The sequence below is a fragment of the Apteryx mantelli genome, chromosome 27 (genome assembly GCF_036417845.1).
Source record: "Apteryx mantelli isolate bAptMan1 chromosome 27, bAptMan1.hap1, whole genome shotgun sequence".
NCBI lineage: Eukaryota > Metazoa > Chordata > Aves > Apterygiformes > Apterygidae > Apteryx > Apteryx mantelli.
Window position 1 is genome coordinate 7,699,445 of NC_090004.1, and position 20,104 is coordinate 7,719,548.

Sequence of the window (20,104 nt, forward strand, 5' to 3'; positions counted from 1 at the left end):
ACCTCTAATCAGACATTCAGACTAACCTCTTTGTTGTAGAAAAACTTCATATATGACCAACAGCATCTTTTCATTCCTTCCTTCTAATCCTTAACTTAAATCCTATTTAAAAAAGTAGTTAAAATCTATTATTTAAAAGTAGTAGTAGTGCAAGTCCAGCACTTGGCAGTAGATTTGCATGTTCTGATCTTTGCAATGACTTCCAAGTAGTTTATGGAACTACTCAGAACTAATAGTTAGAGTTCTGTAATATACAGAAAACATGAATGTGCAATATTCTTTCTACAGTAATTAAAGCAGTTAAATTTGTATAATTTGGGGTGTCTTCCTCTCTAAGGGAGAGGGCTTTTGGATCTATGCTGGGAATAAACAAGGTGTTCTTGAACGAGCATACAACAAATGAGCATTTTCATGTATATGCTAACTTCAGTGCAGTTTGTTTAATAACTCTTTTGAAGTATAATAACATCCCATATTATATCTGAAAGTGTGATCAAGAATGGAAATCAAAACAGATTGCTCTTCTGTCTTCTAGCGAGAGAATCAGTTGACCAGTCTTGTTCAAATCTGCATTGTTGCACATGCTAAAGCTGTTTGGCAGAATACTTTTTTAACCAGAAAGCTTTTGTTAAGGAAAATCAATCATATTTGAGTAACTGAGGGAATAAAAAAAAATTTCTCATCCAATGTATCTCATGGTATAGATTTTTTCACTTCTGATAGGTTAGTGGTGTTGAATAGTTGTATATGAGCCTCTGTTAATGAAGAGGAGAGTCTTTGGAGAACACTTCTGCAGCATTCCTTTTAAACTTGTATATGAATTATAATCAGACACTTCTGTAATATGAAAAAACTTTCCTTGCTCTAGGTAAGAAGTGCAAATTATGATGCAGATCCATTTGTTCAAGAGTTCCAGTTCAAAGTCCGGGATGAGATGGCCCATGTGACGGGGCGTGTGCTCCCAGCTCCAATGTTGCAGTATGGAGGACGGGTGAGGGTATTTTTGTTGTGCTTTTGGTTCTTGTTTCTATTTTGATTTTGAAGGATGATTCTCACTAACTTGAATACTTCAGCCAGTCTTGTTGTCTTTTGTAGTACAGAGTCAGAGTTTGAGTTGTAAGCTTTGTGTTATCCTGAAATTGTAAATAGCGTAGGCTTTTACTTTTTCAATCACTTGAATATCAGTTTCTTTTATTTCCACAGAATCGGACAGTGGCAACCCCAAGCCATGGAGTATGGGACATGCGAGGGAAGCAGTTTCACACTGGTGTTGAGATCAAAATGTGGGCCATAGCTTGTTTTGCAACACAGAGACAGTGCAGAGAAGAAATATTGAAGTAAGGCATGTTCAGGTTTTGGACTGTTCTCTTAATGAAGCCATTTTAATGAAAGCTTGAATATAGGACTTCCTAATGAACGTTTTACCTGGCTTTAATCCTCTACGATGCTAGAGAGAGAATCCAAGCCACTTTGCTTTCTTGCTGGATGTTACAGTCAAAAAACTGTGCTTGGATACATTGTGGTGTTTTGGTCCTGTGATGTTGCTGCTTTCTAGTTACTTCTAGCATCTTGAATGGATTACTAAAGGCCTCTAAACTTGTGTTTGTGGGCTGGTTTTGTTTTTGTTTTTTTGGTTTTTTTTTCCCCCTTTCAATTCTAGTTTATGATGTTCTAAGGCTATATACACTCCATGCTGCTTTAAAAGCTATTTGGAACCCTGTTCCTCATTTGAGAGAGACTGTTCTTCTGTCCCCTTCTTGGGATGTTGTGTAAAAGTTGACTGCTACTGTAAAAGTTGAATAAACTTCTTATCCTTAGGGGTTTTACAGACCAGCTGCGCAAGATCTCCAAGGATGCAGGGATGCCGATCCAAGGGCAGCCCTGTTTCTGTAAATATGCACAAGGTGCGGACAGTGTGGAGCCCATGTTTCGGCACCTCAAGAACACCTATTCAGGGCTTCAGCTCATCATTGTCATCCTGCCAGGGAAAACGCCAGTATATGGTAAGGGAATTGCTGTGGCTGTACCTTTTCTCTCTGGTGTTGTTGTGAGGCATTTGCTGCTCAGCATATGTTAGAAAATTCTTCAGGACCATTCTTTAGACATTAGAAAACCATATTTTGTCTGAAGTTACAATGATTGGGAAGCAGGTCTGAGCGTGCAGCTAAATTGAAAATTAATGGAACTGGATGTATATTTGAATTATTCTGACTTAAGCTAAGATCAAAACATAATAATGTAGCAATAATTTCAAATGGACTTAAATTTTATCTTAATGTTTGCTCCTCAGCGGAGGTGAAGCGTGTGGGAGATACACTGTTGGGAATGGCCACGCAGTGTGTTCAAGTCAAAAATGTTATCAAAACATCTCCACAGACCCTATCAAATCTGTGCCTGAAGATAAATGTTAAACTAGGAGGAATTAACAATATCCTTGTACCTCATCAACGGTAAGAATCTTTGTGGAGACTGATTTAGATTTTGTCTTAACAGATGTGGTTAAGTTTGATATTTAGCACCCAGAATTTAAAGTTGGCCAAGGTTTTAAGTTTGAAATATCCTTCTGAGTATGGTATATGAGGTTTGAAAAGTATTAAAAGTTTTTCTGGCATGGCTCTGAGTAGCTGTTGGCCTGTGAGTTAGGTCTTGAGCCAATGTTCTTACCAAATGTTTGGTTAATATCAAAAATTTGAAGAGAAACTGCAGTTCTACAGATATTGAAAGTATTAATATGTTTAGATGTTCTCTGGAGGCTTAGGAGCGTGCAGCACAGAAGAATGCAACTTTTGGTTAACACACCAGTGTGCTGTTACTAAAGTGTATGTTGAAGGCATCTTATTTCTCTCACTTTAACAGGCTAGGTAATTCATCTCACACTTGTTCTTTGCATGGCTGTTCTCTGTGCTCTCATGTTTGGTCCAGCTGTTTTAAACCTACACTGACAAGGTTCCATCAGTCCAACCCATGTGCACTCACATCTTTCTTACAAGGAAACTTCTTAAAAAGCACAGGTCTATCTGTCCTGAAGACTAGAAATTCTGATTGTCTCTAGCATTTAAGAGAGCACATCTGTTCTCTGAAAGAGTAGAAGTGTGCATAATACAGGGTAGCGATCCAGAGTAACTTCTAGAGTGTGAGCCTTAGAAATTCTTTCCTGAGACTTCCTGAAAGCTTGGAACCAAAGTTTAAACATGAAGCAATGGCACTTGGAAGAGTATTTTGAATGCGTTGGGAGATCATCCTGCTGTTTTTATTTTGTAAGGCAGAATGTGTGGGCTACTGCACTTGGCCATTTGTGGCATGGCTGATGTAGCACCTAAGTGGTGTTTAGTTGACCTCCAAGCACTATTGTTATCAATTATAATTTCTGTAAGAAACTGTCTGTACTGTTAAGGTGCTGCTTTTAAGCTTTTTTCTAGTAGAATCATGATACAGTTAAACAGCAGTGTATTTCAGAATGACTGCTATAGTACTGTAGAAGTTCGTACCTTGCACACAAATTTCATTGTTTAAGTTTGGTCAGAGTACCTGGTAAGAAGGTGTTTCTCTCTGTAGCTTAGCTGAAAAGCTGAAAACCTCATATTGAGCTATAACCTTGCTTCAACTATCCATCTACTAGTGTGTTTTTTCACTTTTTTTTTTTTTAAAGACCTTCTGTGTTCCAGCAGCCAGTGATCTTTTTGGGAGCAGATGTCACACACCCTCCTGCTGGAGATGGAAAGAAGCCTTCCATAGCTGCTGTAAGTTTTATTAAATCAGCATAGTTTTTTCATCTTAGGTAAATGTTAAGAGTAGAAAACGCATATATATGCTTTGAGAACTTACTTTATGTGAACTCCCTGACTTTGTCTGTGGTTAAAAAAAAAAAAAAAAAAAAACTTTCAGGGCTTATGCCAGTTCTCTGTATAGATTTCCAGCTTTATTAAAAATCATGCATCTTAAAAGAAAGATGCTACTTGATACTTCAGATTATTTTTCTTGGCATTTTAATTTTTAAATCAACATAAAATGGCAGTCATGTTAAATAATATACTTCTGCAAAAATATTCTAAACGAAGTAATGCACCTTCATAGTGTTAATAATAACATTTACTTTTTTTCTTAAAGGAAGAAAATGTAATTAAAAGCTGGATTTGGCAGGAATGTTTTTGATGCTTCCTACCTTTTGTTTGTACAGTCCAGCAGACCAAGGCGGTGGCTGGATGCTTGAACAGTGCCTTGATATGTTGGCCCCTTGGTATTTTATTTGGCATCCATTGCCTTAGTTACTTTAAGGCAAGGAGGCAGTTTCCATAACTGCAAACTGAAGTGTTTTTCTGTGTAAAAGGTGACAAAACTTTGAAGAAAACAGAAAAGACAGCCTGAGTCTGGATTATGAGAATATGAGTTAGTGTGCTGAGAAAGGGGAAGACTCCAAGGCAGATAAATTCTGCAGATGTGTATCAGGGTGCTTGCAGGGCAGGTTTATGCCTCTTTCCATAAGTGCAATACTGTTAAACCTGCACCCACTGCAAGTTCTGCTTGAAAGTTTTATGGTAAATGTTTTAAAGCAAACATCTTCTCCAGAAAAGCAATTTTCAAGTAGATTTTTTTTGTTATTTTAATATTTTTGTGTAGATTTGATCCTGTAGCCTTTAGTCATATAATATTCTCCTGAAGGTTGTAGGTAGTATGGATGCTCATCCAAGCCGGTACTGTGCCACAGTGAGAGTTCAGCGACCTCGGCAGGAAATCATCCAAGATCTTGCCTCCATGGTGAGAGAGCTTCTCATCCAGTTCTATAAATCAACACGGTTCAAGCCCACACGAATCATCTTCTATAGGGATGGAGTCTCTGAAGGACAGTTTAGACAGGTTGGTTCATTTGTGGGGTTTTTTGGTTTTACTTTTTTTCTTAATAATTGTGTGTAACATAATAATTCTAGTTCTCATGTTTGAATAAGATATACTGCTCAAGTTGCTTATATTAATGCCAAGTTATCACAAAATAGTTGTGACATTTTTAGGAGGGAATTTCTTAAGCATGTTCATGAAGAAAGGTTATAATCTTTCTTCTCTGGAAAGAAGAGCTCTTAAAACTTTGGAAACAAAAGGCCTTCTCAGGATTTCCTAAGATTACTAACTGTGTAGCAGAGTTGAACATGGTGTTAACTGCAAACAATTTATTAGGCATTGCATGCAGAATATAAGGGCAGGAAAACCTAAACTCTTCTGTTCTTGTAGGTTTTGTATTATGAACTGCTAGCTATTAGAGAAGCCTGCATCAGTTTGGAGAAGGATTACCAGCCTGGAATAACCTATATTGTGGTGCAGAAGCGACATCATACACGATTGTTTTGTGCTGACAGAACAGAAAGGGTAATCATCATCTCATAGTAGCCTTATGTGGAAAGCTTGATGTCAAGCACTTATGTTGCTGAAAAACATATAAGCGTGGATTTCTCTGTCAATCTGATGGCTTTTTTTGTTTTTGCATTTAGAGAAAATGTTGAATTGATAAAAATAGTTAGGGCATAAAATATGGCCCTAACTAGAAAAATCTTTGACTGTAAATACATTTTAAAAAAAAATCTCCATCTGGTTTTGTCACATTGTGCTTTGAATGCTAGTCTTTATCAGTGAACTAGTTAATGCTCTTGCAACTGTCTAGGACCAAGTCTACAGAAATCTTAATAGAAGAAAATACAATATGATGGAATCCTTAATATTTCTGTTCTTCCGAGTGAGTTAATGCAAACGGGAGCGTGCAATTCTAAATACAAATTTATGTGCAGCTCTTCTGGCTTCCTAAGAGTAGAAGTTCTGCAGTGCTGTGGATGCCATATTCTGTGGTGTGGTGGGTAGAGAGCCATAGAGCATCCATGTACAACATCCTAGACTGCTGTGTTGACACATTCCAAACAGTACTGAGGCAGTTCTTTCACTTTTGCATATATTGAACAGAAAGTTGTGGTTTTAATTACAGTTGAGATGTACGAACAGTGGCTAGCTGACACTATTTTCAACAAACCCTCTGTAGGTTGGACGAAGCGGCAACATTCCGGCTGGAACAACTGTAGATACAGACATTACACATCCATATGAGTTTGACTTTTACCTCTGTAGCCATGCTGGAATACAGGTATAATTGTTTCTTTACAAGTAAATGTTAATTTAGAACATGTGTGGGGTTTTTTTTAAGCATGTGCTTACAGTTACTTAGTAGGGAAATGTCATTTTGTGTCTTATCTGAGACATCAGATTATTTGGGGATCAACAGTATTAATTATTTACGTAAGAGGTGGTTTCTGTTACACTTCCAGAAGTTAACTTGCTGGGAAGTCAAATTTTTTGTGAAGTTTATTTTGAAGACGTCAGTTTATTTTGGAGCTTTGTTATTTCTGAAAATACAACTTGCTACTTTTCTGATTTATAGATATATTGAAATGAACATTGAATCAAGTTTTCAAATGTAAAAATTTGAAAGACTGAAGGCTATGTTGATTATTGGCTGACTAAATGCAGACCGGTGAATTATAGGGTGTGGAAATTAAATCCAGCAGTGTGGTGGTATTGCCAACAATACAATGGAGAGCCAACCTAATGACAAAAGTTGTATTGGGATATTGCTTAAAAATGGAAAAAAATAACTCTTCAAGTTTTTATTGTGTGAGCCTGTGACCACATTGTCATTAGCTCTGTTGAGGCTGGTTGGGCATATTTTTCTTTTCCTGTTCTGATTCATTGCACAAATAAGTCTCAACTAAACTGAGATTATATATATTTTAAAAGGGGGGGGGGGCTTCTAGCCTGGCAGAAAGATAACTATTGACCTAATTTACTTGCACTACTATAAGGTTTTACTCTAGTATGTCACACTCTTGGGGAGGGGAAGGGATGGGGGAAGAGGGGTGTTCAGTTATTCCAAAACCAGCGACTTTCAAAGTAATCACAAGTCGATCGTGTAACGGAGAACTTCTCAGAGTTCCTAAGACGTAAACTCAGTATTCGATGCTTGTTAATGGTCTGGAAGGAAATGTGAAGGCAGTGCTGGTGGAAGTTAGAGTGCAGGGGGAACCCTGGCACATTGGTGGCATGTAAGAATCTGATCCAGCATAATGCAATTATAACTCTTGAACCTGTAAGCAAGACGACATTGTGTCGAAGCAAGAAAATGTAAATTTTTGTGCAGTATTCTCTAGGTAACTTCTGGAACACTGGAACCATTTGTGGTATGCACACTTGTAAGTTGGGATATTAATAAACTGGAAAGTTAAAAGCAACACAGTTTTTTGTCTGGGAAACATGTCGAAACGAGAAACAGTTTTAATTCAGGGTGGTTAAGAGGTGGTGTAATCACAGTTTACACATTCTGGGAGCAGACTTCGATCATAGAGGGTTATCTAGAAGCTCAGGTTTAGGCAAATTTAGACTAGAAGGCTTTTTTTTTCTTTTATTTTCTTTTTTTTCCTCCAAGAAAGGATAATTGAAGTAACAATGTTGGATGTGAATGGTAGGTTTGTTGCTCATCTTTAAATATAACTCTGACATAAGAGTGAAACTTCTTTGGCTGCCGTTTCATAGGAATTCAGACTAGGTAGTCTGGCCTTTCCAAATCTAAAAATCTGACTTGATTGTGTGAAAAAGCCAGATAAGTGAATCAATGTTCCCTTCTTCTTAGGGTACCAGCCGTCCCTCACACTATCATGTTTTGTGGGATGATAACTGTTTTACTGCAGATGAACTTCAGCTGCTGACTTACCAGCTTTGCCACACATACGTGCGCTGTACACGTTCAGTTTCTATACCTGCACCAGCGTATTATGCTCACCTGGTAGCATTCAGAGCACGATACCATCTTGTGGACAAAGAACATGACAGGTAAATGAAAATACAGGTGCTTAGATTTTGGTCCCTGTTGGTCTCTGCTCCCTTACCAGGCACAAAGCCATCTTACTATAGATAATTACTGCTCACTTTTCAGTCTCTGAGACTGGACTTCAAATACTTTCTCCTGGCTGCTGCTGCTTGTACTAGGCCAGAATGGGTTGGGGATTCTACTGAATAAAACTCAGACTAAAAGAATTAAGTTTAGCTTAATGAAATATTCTGTGTTATTACTTTGACATGGTCTGAAGGATCAAGTCATGCACTGAGTTTCTGGTGTTAGAGTAGTCGTGAATGAAGCAAATGTTAATAGTGCCTTGAACTTATATAACTCTGCTTTATGTCAGAAGTATTTTAAAACCTTAAAGCCATCAAAATGTCTGTAACAGGGTTATTTATAGATGAACAAACTGAGCAATTAAGGTAAAAGGACTTGTCAAAAGTCTTGAGGTTGCTTGGGTGAACAGACCAGTAGATTTTTCTTGGTATCCAGCGCTCTTAACATTGTCATGTTAGCCTCCTGCATGTTGACCTGATGTGAAGATATCTTCTAATCTCAGTTAGTGTAATTTACAGCACTGCTTTTTTCAATTTTTCTCATTTTCTTGCAGTGCTGAAGGAAGCCATGTTTCAGGACAAAGCAATGGGAGAGATCCACAGGCCCTTGCGAAGGCTGTACAAATTCACCAAGACACCTTACGCACGATGTACTTCGCTTAAGTCAATAAAATGGGAGCGTACTCACTGAAAGGAAGAACTGAGAAATTAAGCCACATACAATGTATGTTTCCAGTGGGGTTGGTTTATGGGGTGCGCCTCCGATCGTGCTGAAGTTGACACTGTGCAGGGGCGAGAGGCTAACCCTTAAATTGACACAAGGAAGATTGTTTACTTCATTGAGGAACACAGCACTATTATGCAATATGAAACCAGCCAACTGCTTTTTTGGCGCGGTCTCCTGTAGGAAGCACCGCCATCTTTTTTTTTTTTTTTCTCTCGTAGTTTAACCCTCTTATGCCTTTACCTCAAGTTGCTCGGCAGCACAACTATCTTTGCAAAAAAAAAATAAAAAGATCGATGGTGTAATTAAAAAAAAAAAAAAAAAAAACCACAAGCAAACAACCTTTATAGGAACAATCACAATGATTGTTTGGGAAAGGGAAGTGTGCAAAAAAACCCTTTTCTTTTACCCCACTGCACTGAGAAATCTTTGTCTCAGTATTGCCATCAGCATTCGAATGTGAACGTACCCAAGTACATTTGAATGTACAGCACTAACTAGAAAAAGTGAGGGGAGGGGAAGACGTTTTGCACACTAATCCAGTAATTTAAACCTTGTTTAGCCAACTGCTGCCTTTGTCTTTCTTCACAATTTTGGAGTCCTCAGCTCCGATAGTTCCCTTTTAAAAAGCAAACAAAGAAGCTAGTGGTATTATGTGCAGGCAGTAGCGATCCAAATTCTTCTTGCTCCCTGGTGAATTTACTAAAGCTGCTGTTTTACCTAGTCCAAAAGTTTCAATTATTTTCTATCTGGCAAGTCAAAATATTTTGGAGCTTCATGTAAGATCAGATGTCCCAGGTTTTATGGGATTACATATAGTAAACACCAGAACTGAAACTTTAGAGCTAAGGTCTTTTTGGAAAAAGAAAAATGCTAGTTTACTTGCTGCCTCTCACACCTTAATGTGATTTCATATGTATGTGTTTTTGAAGTTTAGCTTCCTTTTGTTTCTTTTATATTTATTAGAGTAATAATAATGCTTTAATTTAATTATTACAGAACATATGGTCAACATCAACTTTTATTTTTTAGAAATGTAACCATGTTTATTTTTTAAAAACTGACAACTTGTTTTTGCTATCTTTTAGTGCAATAAGCGTTCTAAAGGCAAACTGTGTCCATTGAGCTGTACTAAAGCAGTATTTGTACCACTAATCGTGGGAGAATGGACACCTCCATGATTTTAAAAGGACAAAGTAAAAGCCTTAATTTTGAAAGGAAAGTTTTATAGTTGGAAGGAACCTTGGATTTTCCTTTTTTAAATCAAAAAATAGCAAAAATGCTTCTAGAATTCTGCAAGCTTTATTGTTGTTACTGCAGTGTTTTGATTTAACAAAGGAATTGGCCGTATTTTTGGCTTTGCGATGTGGTGGATATTTGAATTAAATGGAAAGGGTTTTTTATTAAAATCTAAGTTTTTACATGCTTAATTAAATCTATTTGACATCAATAAAGTGTCTGGAATTAATACAAATTTTTAGCTTTTTTCCTCTTTGATATGACTTTCCTTTTAAAATTAAGTTATTGGTAACTTCATTTCACTTTGCAAATAAAATAAGAGGGCTGGGATAGTTAACATGTTAAATCACTGAAATGTGAAACAAAAATTAATGGGACTTTTTCATTCCACTTTAAAGGTAAAACAATATTTAAGATGTCAGAGATGAGCATTTATTCAGTGAGGGGTTTGGGGAGTTTTGCACTTTGTAAACTCGTGAACTGCATTTTTGACTGTTTTTATTTGCACTGGTTCATAGTATATATACTGCAGATCGTTTATATGGGCATTGCTGTTATCCCAGCCCTCCTGAACTCCACTTGCTCTCCACATGAAAACCAGTGGGTTGGTATAAGTAGCTTATCTCCTCTCATTCTCATGAAATCCGCTGTTTGCCAATATACTGTATTTTGAGCCTAAAATCTGAGCCCGTTTTGCTTCAACCGGCATGAATCTCCCCCATTTTTCTGCCAGAAAACAAAGTACTGTATTTTGTGCATTTGTATATTGCATTGAAATGTATGTAGTGCTGTTCACAACACTGTTTCAAAGAGCTTTACTAAACAGTTAGTGTATATACATATTTTATCTCCCAATATCAAGGAAGATAATGTAAAAAGACTAACTTTGCAAAGTTAAAATTGCACTGGAAATAGTCATAAAGGTGGGCAGTTTGCTAGTGGTTTGGGGGGTCCTTAGAGACTAGGTGGGAGGGTGGTTGAGGGAGACTTTCAGCAGGTCCTGATATGTCTGAAAAACTCTCTGGGGTCCCGGGAGTTACATATCTTCATCAGGTGTAAGTGCAGATCCCAGCCACGTTCTTTGACTTCTTAATGCGCTTACCTTTCAGCACCTTCAAATAAAACTGCTGCAGGGAGGTTGGTGTGACTGAGTAATTTGAGCAAGAAGATTTCCAAATAAATCTCTCAAATGTTTTTCTTAGTCTGTGACCTGACAGTCTTCTCTCAGAAGCACTCTAGCTAGTAGTTCTGTTTATAAAATGTTTAGGTTAGGCTTTTTACAGAAAATTGATGTTTTAAAATAGAGAATTTTTTTAAAGAAACTATTTTACAAAGACTTCTTGTGGATTTCTGGCATTTAGATGAAAATTCCTTTTTATTAAAGTCTTTTGACTCTCCTTTCAAAGACACTGTACACTGCTCATCCTGCCCACACTCGGTGACTATGATTTGAGAAGCTTTTTTGCTTGCTACTTTCACCAAAAATTAAAGAAGGAAAAAAAAAAGTTCATTGGGAAAGTGACTTAAATGCTAGCTCAACAAGTAATTTTACCTGGTTTTCATGTGAAGAGTATTTGGAAGTTTTAATCTCTATTCTTGGTTTTGCAAATATCTACGTAAAGTGCCGATACTTATTTGTATTACGATATCAAGTTACTGGCGTTGTGAGGGCCACACATTTATGATGCTGTAGCTGCTATATTTATTTAAATGGAGATGGACAATTACTGCACTAAGGAATGAGGAGATAAGCAAGGAATCAAGGTTAGTTAGGAATCTTGTTTTTTCAAAAGAGAATTAATGGTGTGAAATATCAAGTGTAACAAAGGGTGCTGTCATTTTAACTGAGATTAAATAGCCAGATATTCTTCCTTTGTTTAAAAACATATATATTTTGATGTTTGCAGTTTGGGGGTGGGGGGTCGGGATAAATGGTACCTCATCTGTGGTGGCAGTTTCCAGTATATTTTCAGAGTATATGGATTTCTTTTATTTTTGTACCTGCTCTCCTTAAAAAAAAAAGAAAGAAAGAAAAAAAGAAAAAAAAACTCAAATTTTATGTGCTGTTTGGGAACTCTTGAGTGGCATGCCAGATCCTCCTGTCTTTCTGGGAGCTGTCTGTATATAGCCCAAAGAGGGACATGGGCAAAGGCTGACAGTTCTACTTTGTGGAGATATTGGCCTCGTTCATATGCCTATCCAGAAAAATGGTTTCTATCTCCTAAGACACTGTACCAGTTTACCACACCAAGACTTCGTTTGCCTGCAAGTGCCACTAATTGCTTCCACGGTGGGAGCACGCACAAGGGGCCCAGAGATAGTTTGGGGAAAGAGCACCCTTCGGGTGTCAACCACCCGAAGCTGAAGCTGCGGTACTGGTACTGTGCCAAAGTAGGAACCACTCTCTGGGACTGGAGGCAATGCTTCTGGTAACCTAACAGAAAGCCTTGCCTAGACCTGTGATCTAGTGACTAGTAGATCCGAATTTGGAAATAGAGCTTGAGGAGTTAAACTTGCAACATCTACTAACAGAATGACTGATGACTCCACTGTAAGTAGCTTTTTTTGTCGGGCACTTCAGCTGTGGCCATTTTACTCAGGATTGCTGTATTACTGTTAAATGTGTAATCTGGTGAAATGTGTCCAAAAGTTATTTCTATAGGGTTCATTCTGGCATCCTTTTGGAAGTCTGTTTGGCCATAGAAATGATTTTCAGAAGGAAAATGGATTTCTGAAAGTATGTCAGTCAAATTATTTCAAGATGCCATTGGTCCTAAACTAATTTCATTTTCTTCAAGTACGAATTTGTCCTATGAAATGCTTAATATAAGATATCAGATAATCATCTTCCGTACAAATTCCAGCTACTACTACTGGTTTTCTACTAGTCTTGAAGTTCACTCTGATGGAAATTTCCAAGCTCAAACTACACTTACAAAAGCTTGAGGCCTTTTTTTTTTTTTTTTTTTACACTTTATTCATATCTTGTCCACTTTTGATATTTTCCCAGTTTTGTGAACTGAGGGTTTAGAACCTTACTCAAAGCACTTTTTATAACCAAGGAATCAAAAGCTCAGATTATGTACCTTGAAACCATAAATTCAGTTTTCAGAGATCGTTGTTTCCAAATAGCTGTCGTAGTCTCCATCGTGCCAGGCAGGCATTCTGTCAGTCTCAGTGCTGTGGAGTTTTGTGGCTGCCACTAGTAGGTTAATTGGATCCAGCAAAAATAAAACCCATAGGGATGTCAAAGGGAAAGATTCCTGGCTTACTTTTCTACCCAAAGATGGTACTTTAGATTGATATTGGGTATTGATAACATTTTTGTTTTGGCATGTGTTTAAATAAAACTTTAGCCAATTCACTCTCTTTTTTTAAATCTGAAAAACAGTGGTTAGAGCTTGAGCTAATTGATGCTTTCTGCTAGTAGAAGATTTGTACTTTACAGTAATTGAGGTATGAAACAGGTGTGTACAGGATTCTAAATTTTACCTCCCTAGCAGAGTCTCAAGAATCCTAATCTCCGTAACACTAAAAAAAAAAAAAAAAAAAAAAAAAAAGTCCCTAAGTAGGCAAAGGCGCATATGGAGCGGAAGGAATTGTTGGGGAAGAAGCTTGCAAAGAAAATATTGAAGCATCAGTTTTACAGAAACAAGGGTGTTGATGGAGAGACTCAATGCACTTTCCATCCCATGTGCCCTGGCCTTTTCAATTTTTGTCTGAGGTAGCCCCTCACCTAACACGGGTAGTTAACGTAGGGTCCTTTTAAAACAAAGCAGTTCCACTGTTTAAAACTTGGAGTGATTTTTATTTTTTTTAAGCAAGACAGTCCTCAGAAAGTGCCTTTTTAGAAGATGGTGCTGTAGATTTTTATTTTCCATTTGTACGTGGCTGAAAATTTAAGATAAATTATTGCAAATGCCAAGTGTTTGATGGTATCTTTCAGGTACTTTCAAGCATCAGTTTCTCTGAGTCAGGACCAAGATTAACCAGGAAAGTGTTTTCATCGGAGGGAGAGGCATTGAGGAATGATCACCAAATTCAGCTGGTAGGCTAGAATCAGTTTTGGTTTAGTTGGTGCAATTTACCTCTTCATATTGGGGGGAGAGGGGGGGTTGGGTGGAGGGTATAGGAAAAGTAACTGCACAGGACTCTTCGGACAACGTAATTAATGCTGAAATGGAATCCGTGGTTATTGAAGGATGTTGTCTCTTAGAGATGTAGCAAGCTCCCAAAGATGAAGTAGACAAATTGAGAGCTGTCTGAAGACTTATGAGATGGTCAGTCCTACTGTGAGCAGATGTCACATGGCTTGTAGTATTTTTAAAGGAGTAATGTGCATATGTTGATGGGACTTCTAATTCCTAACTGGGAGTTGTGATGCTCTGAACAGTAACTGCTTGGTGAGGTCAGAGATGTTGCCTTGTTTAGATGGTTGAAGATGTTGTGGGTCCATAGCGAGTTTGGTGAGCATTCCTCCAGTCAAGAAAAGCTGTAGACTAGACTATTAAACACTGCACCTCAGTAACCTTGTAATGCTGCATAAAGTAATAATAATAGCAAAGTTCTGCTTTGATTACACTGTAACGTGCTTGCACATGCCTGCAAAAAATACACACTTAACTTTCATTTTGGTAATGGTCTTAATAGCAATTATCAGACTTTCTTTCAAGATGAGCCTTGTCTTTTATTGTGGTGTTTCTCTATATTTATTGTTAATCTGTGTGCAGCTCATAGGTCCATGTCTGATCTGTATGTTGCTTTTAACACTTTTTTAGATTGGAGAAATTTCTGAATGTCTTGTTTTTCTTCTCTGAAGTCAGCTTAACTCATCATTTTGGAGAGGAAACTGAATAAAACAACTTGATAGACAGTCTAATTTAATTGGTACCTTGTTTCTTTAAGTTTAGAACAGAGATGAGTTTGTGTTCATTTTATTACTGTTCATGCAGTACTGGGCATTTAAGACATACAGTAACTTGATGTCAGTCAGGATACTTTGGGATATCAGGAATTTAAGCATAAAACTCCCACTTCAATTGCAAATGGTATTTTGCAGGAATGTGTTCATGTCCAGTCTTTTCCTTGGAATAAGCGGAGCTTTTCAACATTTATTGATTTGGACATGATCAATGAAATATCTAGTCTAGAATTCCAAAGTGTTCGACAGTGACCCTTGCACTTGCCAGCCTCTTTATTTAAAGGGACGCTGTTAGATTAATTCACAATATAGCACTCCTGCTTATGTTACCAACAGAAATTATGAAACAAAAATCTAACGTTTTGCTGTATGGACTTTCTGTTTCAAGTTAGAGAAATTAACTGAACTTTCTTGCAATTTGTCACCAACTTGCTTGTTCTAGTACAGTGCCCAATGCCACTTCATTAGTATTTAAGCTTACAATGACTTTATTTTGTATTCCCACTTTCTTAATGTTATTAGACTAGGATTGAGAAAGGTTTTTTTTTTTTTTTTTTTCCCCAGTCTGAATTCTGAGCCAAAACTATCTGTCTTCTCTCCCTTTTAGTAGCTGTAGAGTTATCTTTTGGACTGAAAAGGGCCAAAAATTTTGTTCTGTCAGCTTAGTTTTCAGAAATACTCCCCATATCTTCCCTTGCCTATGAACCTTTTTTTTTTTTATCCACGCTTAGCAAATAGTGAAGCTTTTGAGACTTATAAGTTCTTGCCTCTTCTTTCCATACATTGCAAATGTGGTCAGAAAGAAATGAAATGGACTTGCATCTGATGATGCTAGTTTCTTGGGCACAAATTTCTTCTTAGGAAGTCTTGCCTTGGTGAAGACTAACTGTAGCACGTATGGGTTTAATTACAGTAGAAATTATCTGTGTATTTCTCTTGCATTCATTGGATGGTACATGATGTTTTAAAATATCCAATTCAAATACAAGCTAATCAATTACTGAAGATGCAGACACCCTCATATATTTCATCTTAAAAAATAAAAAATAAATAAAAATCTAGTGTATATGGCTAGTTCATCCTTCTTCCTAGCAAAGGTTTGAGACTGAGGATTTTCTGTAATTGATACTACTTACAGCAAATTGTGCTGGGATTAATCCTAAAGCTGAACTGACTCAGCTATATGTTTACAGTCTGTCATTGCTCTGATGTTTTACAAAAAGAAGAAATGGTAGTGGTGACTGTCCTATCAAACCAACAGTAGAAAACTCTCTTAAAAAAATGCAAGGAGGAAATGTCTTCATATTGAAAAAGAAAAAGCTAAATATATGTAAAAAGAAAACAAAAAAAATCATATGCTGCTAGAGCCTTGTGAACCTGTACCTTTGCATCCATAGTTTACCCAAAAGGCCCAACACGTGGCTACTTCAAAAACTAATATAGGAGGAGGAAAACTTTAAAAAAAAAAAAAAAAAAAAAAAAAAGAGTGCCTGTTCCCCTCCATAAAAGGAACATGCTGAGAAGCAGGTAGCAGTGCCTGTAACAGTTGTACAGTTCAAAACAAATGTGTTTTGTATCTAAATCTTGAAGCTACCTTACTTGGTTCAAAGCAGATACAAATTCCAGTAGATGGGTGCTATTTGAAACAGTGGAGCCAAGGGGTTTTCTGAGCAATATCCAACCCCTCTGTAAAACGTAGATGCTCTGAGAGATTTCTGGCTGCAGTCTTCAGACAGTTCACACTGACGTGTGCCTGGCTAACAAGAAAAACAGCAGGCAGTTGTAGAGTTAATTTTGCTATAGTGCTGCAATTGCTCTGCTCTTCCTCAGCTCTTACCTACCTCCCTATTTCCCTTACACAGGATCACTCTCCCTCCACTGTCTACAGAGAATTAGCCATGTTGAGAACATTTTAGCCACGTGAAAAGTGAATCAGCTTTGTCTGGATGTGAGGGGTGGTAGTAGTGCAATGATGTGATGAAAGTAACTGCCAGTAGAAGTAGAAAGGATTCAGTAAAAGTTAGGTGGATGTCAGTTAAGCTATGTTCAGCCTGAGCCCTTCAGGGAGATTGGGAACCTCAAACGTTGACTTAGGTGTCATGGGAATGTCTGTGTCAAACTTGAACTCATTGAGAGCAAGCATGTGCCTTTTTCTGATCAAGAACAGAAGCTGGGAAAACTTGCATTTGCATTGATACTATGGTTAATATTTTTATGAGCTGTTCTTAAAGCTTGAAGTCCTTGGTCAGAATGGAGTTGTTTTTGCATTGAGTTACTAAATAAAAGTGAGCCCTGAATTATCTGTGAATTAGAACTACCCTGAAAGGAGAAACTTTTAAAATAAGTGGTTTCTCTAGAGTAAGTTGTCATATAAACAAACTTACTGGTAGATTTGCGATTTTTTTTAAAATAAAACTTAACCTTGATGTATCTTTCTCGTTATCTATTGAAAATAATCAATTTTGCCTTTATTTCAATGTTGCCTGTCCAGTAATGTCTTCACTCTTTGCTGTGCTTCTGCAGCCTTTCATACACTCCATCGATTCTTGCCCCCACCCCGCAGTGGTGACTGTAAGGACATGAAGAATGTTGCCTAATGAATGTAGGGGAATAGTGTAGAGGTCTGATTAAGTGGGAACATTGTGGTGAGGATTAAACATCAGAGATTTCTGCAAGAACTAGTTTGCCAGCAGCTGAGGGTATTGATGTCTGTGTAACAAATTCTATGGTGTCTTGGGTATGGAAAGTTTTAGCAAAGTGGTATGGGGGGGGGGAAAACACCTCTCCTTTTATATCAAGGTACTAGTAGAGGGAAGGCTTTTGTATAATGTGTACTGCGCAAAAGTAGTTGCCTGTATCATTAGATGCTAGTTTAGGCTTAAAGCTGCTGAAAAAGTGGATTTTCAGAGCGTAATGGAAAAGCTTTTCAAATGGGCTATATTTTATACACTTTTGAGATATTGGTGAGTTGTCCAGCCAGGAACTCTGCTGTGAATGCTGGCGATGAAATGGGTTCCCTCTCTGGCCTTGGGTAAGTGATTCTGCCTCAGTTTTTTACCCCATCTAGAAAATGTATACAATGATTCACATTGCCTTATGAGAGCTAGCTATTAGGTGTTCTGAGGATGAATCATGTTGTGGAAGTGCTAAATTCTTATTACAAACCTGTGCACCTTCTTGCAAGTTTGCATCTTCATTTATCAGTACAGTACTGTTTGTCCATCTTTGAAATGAGCCGGTGTTCTTTGCATACCTGTCATCATGTGCCTGAGGAAGGCCATTGGGATTGGTCCCATAATGTTTACCTGTTGCTTTCTTTTAAGATAATCCTTTGTTTCCATTTGGTGAGAAACAGACTGTCAGAGGGCAAAGTTTATTTAAATGGCAGTTGTGAAAACCTTCACTGAGGATTGAATTGGTCCTTCAAAGACATTTGGCAGTTGGAAATTTAACACATACTGTAATATTGTCTAGCAACACAAAAATGACTGTGTATTGAATTTAGGGTTATACTAGCCTATAAATCATAGATCCACAAACTAAACACAGATGTGCAAAAGTTAGATATTAAAATAGTTACTCACTAATAAACTTTCATTATGCTTATACTTGCAAGTCTCTTAAATCCATTCAAAAACAGTTTCTTTGATATAAAATCCATGTCTTGCAAGTTAGTGTTCACTCAGACATGTTAGCAAAACAGTACCTGTTGGAGCAATGCTAGATTTAAAGAACATTTTTGAAGTTTTCAAACCTGGTGGTGTGCCAGCAGAGTAGAAACTTGAGCAGCACTCTTTAACTGTCAAGAAAAATGAATATTGAAAAAAATTCAGTAAGTGTGAGGAAGACTGCTAGAGATGAGAAGATTTGTCTTCTGACTTCTGGCAACTTTTCAGTGAAGAATGGCTTCTTCAGGCTGTTCTGTTTTGTACATCACTTTCTTCCTGTGGCTGTAGTTTTTACATTTCTTTGGACTTGATTTCTATTCTTCAGTAGAATGTTCTCATTTCTGGAGTAAAGCTTTATCGCATCAAATCTAGCCTTGAGTCACCTTAATGTTGTTTTCCTGTAGAAAAATCCTGTTTCTAGAAAGTTGCTTTTTTTTGTCTGTTTTGCAGACTAATTCTGAAAATCTAGCTTCAGTACAGCAACAGAGTTGGCAGAATCTGTTTTTAATCCGAGATGTTGCTCTTACAGGCTTGTCGCCCAGCCCCTACTGCTGTGATTAGTGATATTGGTATACAGATCACTTGAATAGCAGCTCATTTGTCTCGCAGGTTAGGTGATGAACTTTGGGCTCACAGGGTACAGATTCTTTTGGCTGTTATATTCTTGTTTCTTCCCTTGGTGTAAGCAGTTAAACTTCCCCAGGTAGCTTATTGATGGATAAACAGCATTGTTGCTTATTATGGGGAAAAGAACTCAACTCTTTAAATGGCCTGGAGGCGTTTGATCAGAGATAAGAACATTGTCTATCAACAGGTATTACTTCAAAGCTTTCACTGTAATTGGTAGCATTCAGCTATGAGCCAGTGTGGGTATTAAAATATGTTCAGCGGAAGGTGCCTCAGGCATAGTGTGTGCCATAAGCATTGCTAGTGATCAATATGTATTTGTTTAGGAGACTGCTGGAAGCAATGTTGTGCATATAGATTTTGCATATTTAATACCATATGTTTAAAAAATAATAATTGTACTGTTTGGGACTCCTTTTCGGAATAAAATTTTAATAAACCAGTCAAGTGGATTGAGATTCCCTTCTATGTGTACGTCTTGCCCTTGCTCTTTCTCATATGCTGGTAACTGCTCCCTTCTTTTTTTGGTGTTGCCATTGCTTAAGAAGGAAGTAAAATGTGTTCCAACCATGAAGATAACTTGGGGGGAGGAGGGGTTCAAAGTAAAAGGGAATTGTTTCAAGATTAAAGTCGAGCTGTGACTTGAGACATTGCACAAATAGATTGTAGACGGATGGCAAACAAACTGGTAAAAGCCTTTATTTTTACTTAACCATCTTGACCACGTGTGCCTATTTGTATTGCAGATGTGGGCTGCAACCATTCGGGATGTGAGGGAAATCATGTGTCAGTGTGTTTTAAAATGTAATTGCTAAGCAGAAGCAGTGTCCTCTGCCCATTCTCCCTTTCCGGACAAATTGTTCTTGCCAAAATTTTCTACCTGTTGCAACAGTTGCTTTCTTTCCAGCACATTAAAATGTCAACTTCTCTCACTGTCCCTTCCCTCTGGAAGTCATCTATAATCTCTGTGCAACTGTGTATAGTACACACAACAGTCATCAC

The 20,104-nt window shown here is 37.5% G+C and overlaps 1 protein-coding gene across 2 annotated transcripts in view; it reads left to right on the forward strand.

Annotated features, from left to right (window-relative positions):
• The window catches only part of AGO3 (argonaute RISC catalytic component 3), a 29,372-nt gene extending 20,404 nt beyond the window's left edge, over window positions 1–8,968 (forward strand). For both annotated transcript variants that reach the window (XM_067311539.1, XM_067311540.1), the window contains exons 10-19: window positions 869–991; window positions 1,204–1,337; window positions 1,819–2,003; window positions 2,291–2,450; window positions 3,650–3,740; window positions 4,660–4,854; window positions 5,224–5,358; window positions 6,020–6,121; window positions 7,661–7,860; window positions 8,478–8,968. In XM_067311539.1, coding sequence (XP_067167640.1) covers window positions 869–991; window positions 1,204–1,337; window positions 1,819–2,003; window positions 2,291–2,450; window positions 3,650–3,740; window positions 4,660–4,854; window positions 5,224–5,358; window positions 6,020–6,121; window positions 7,661–7,860; window positions 8,478–8,586 — 1,434 coding nt within the window. In that variant the 3' untranslated portion in view covers window positions 8,587–8,968. The remainder of the gene's footprint in view (window positions 1–868; window positions 992–1,203; window positions 1,338–1,818; window positions 2,004–2,290; window positions 2,451–3,649; window positions 3,741–4,659; window positions 4,855–5,223; window positions 5,359–6,019; window positions 6,122–7,660; window positions 7,861–8,477) is intronic.
• The last annotated feature ends 11,136 nt before the right edge of the window (window positions 8,969–20,104 follow it).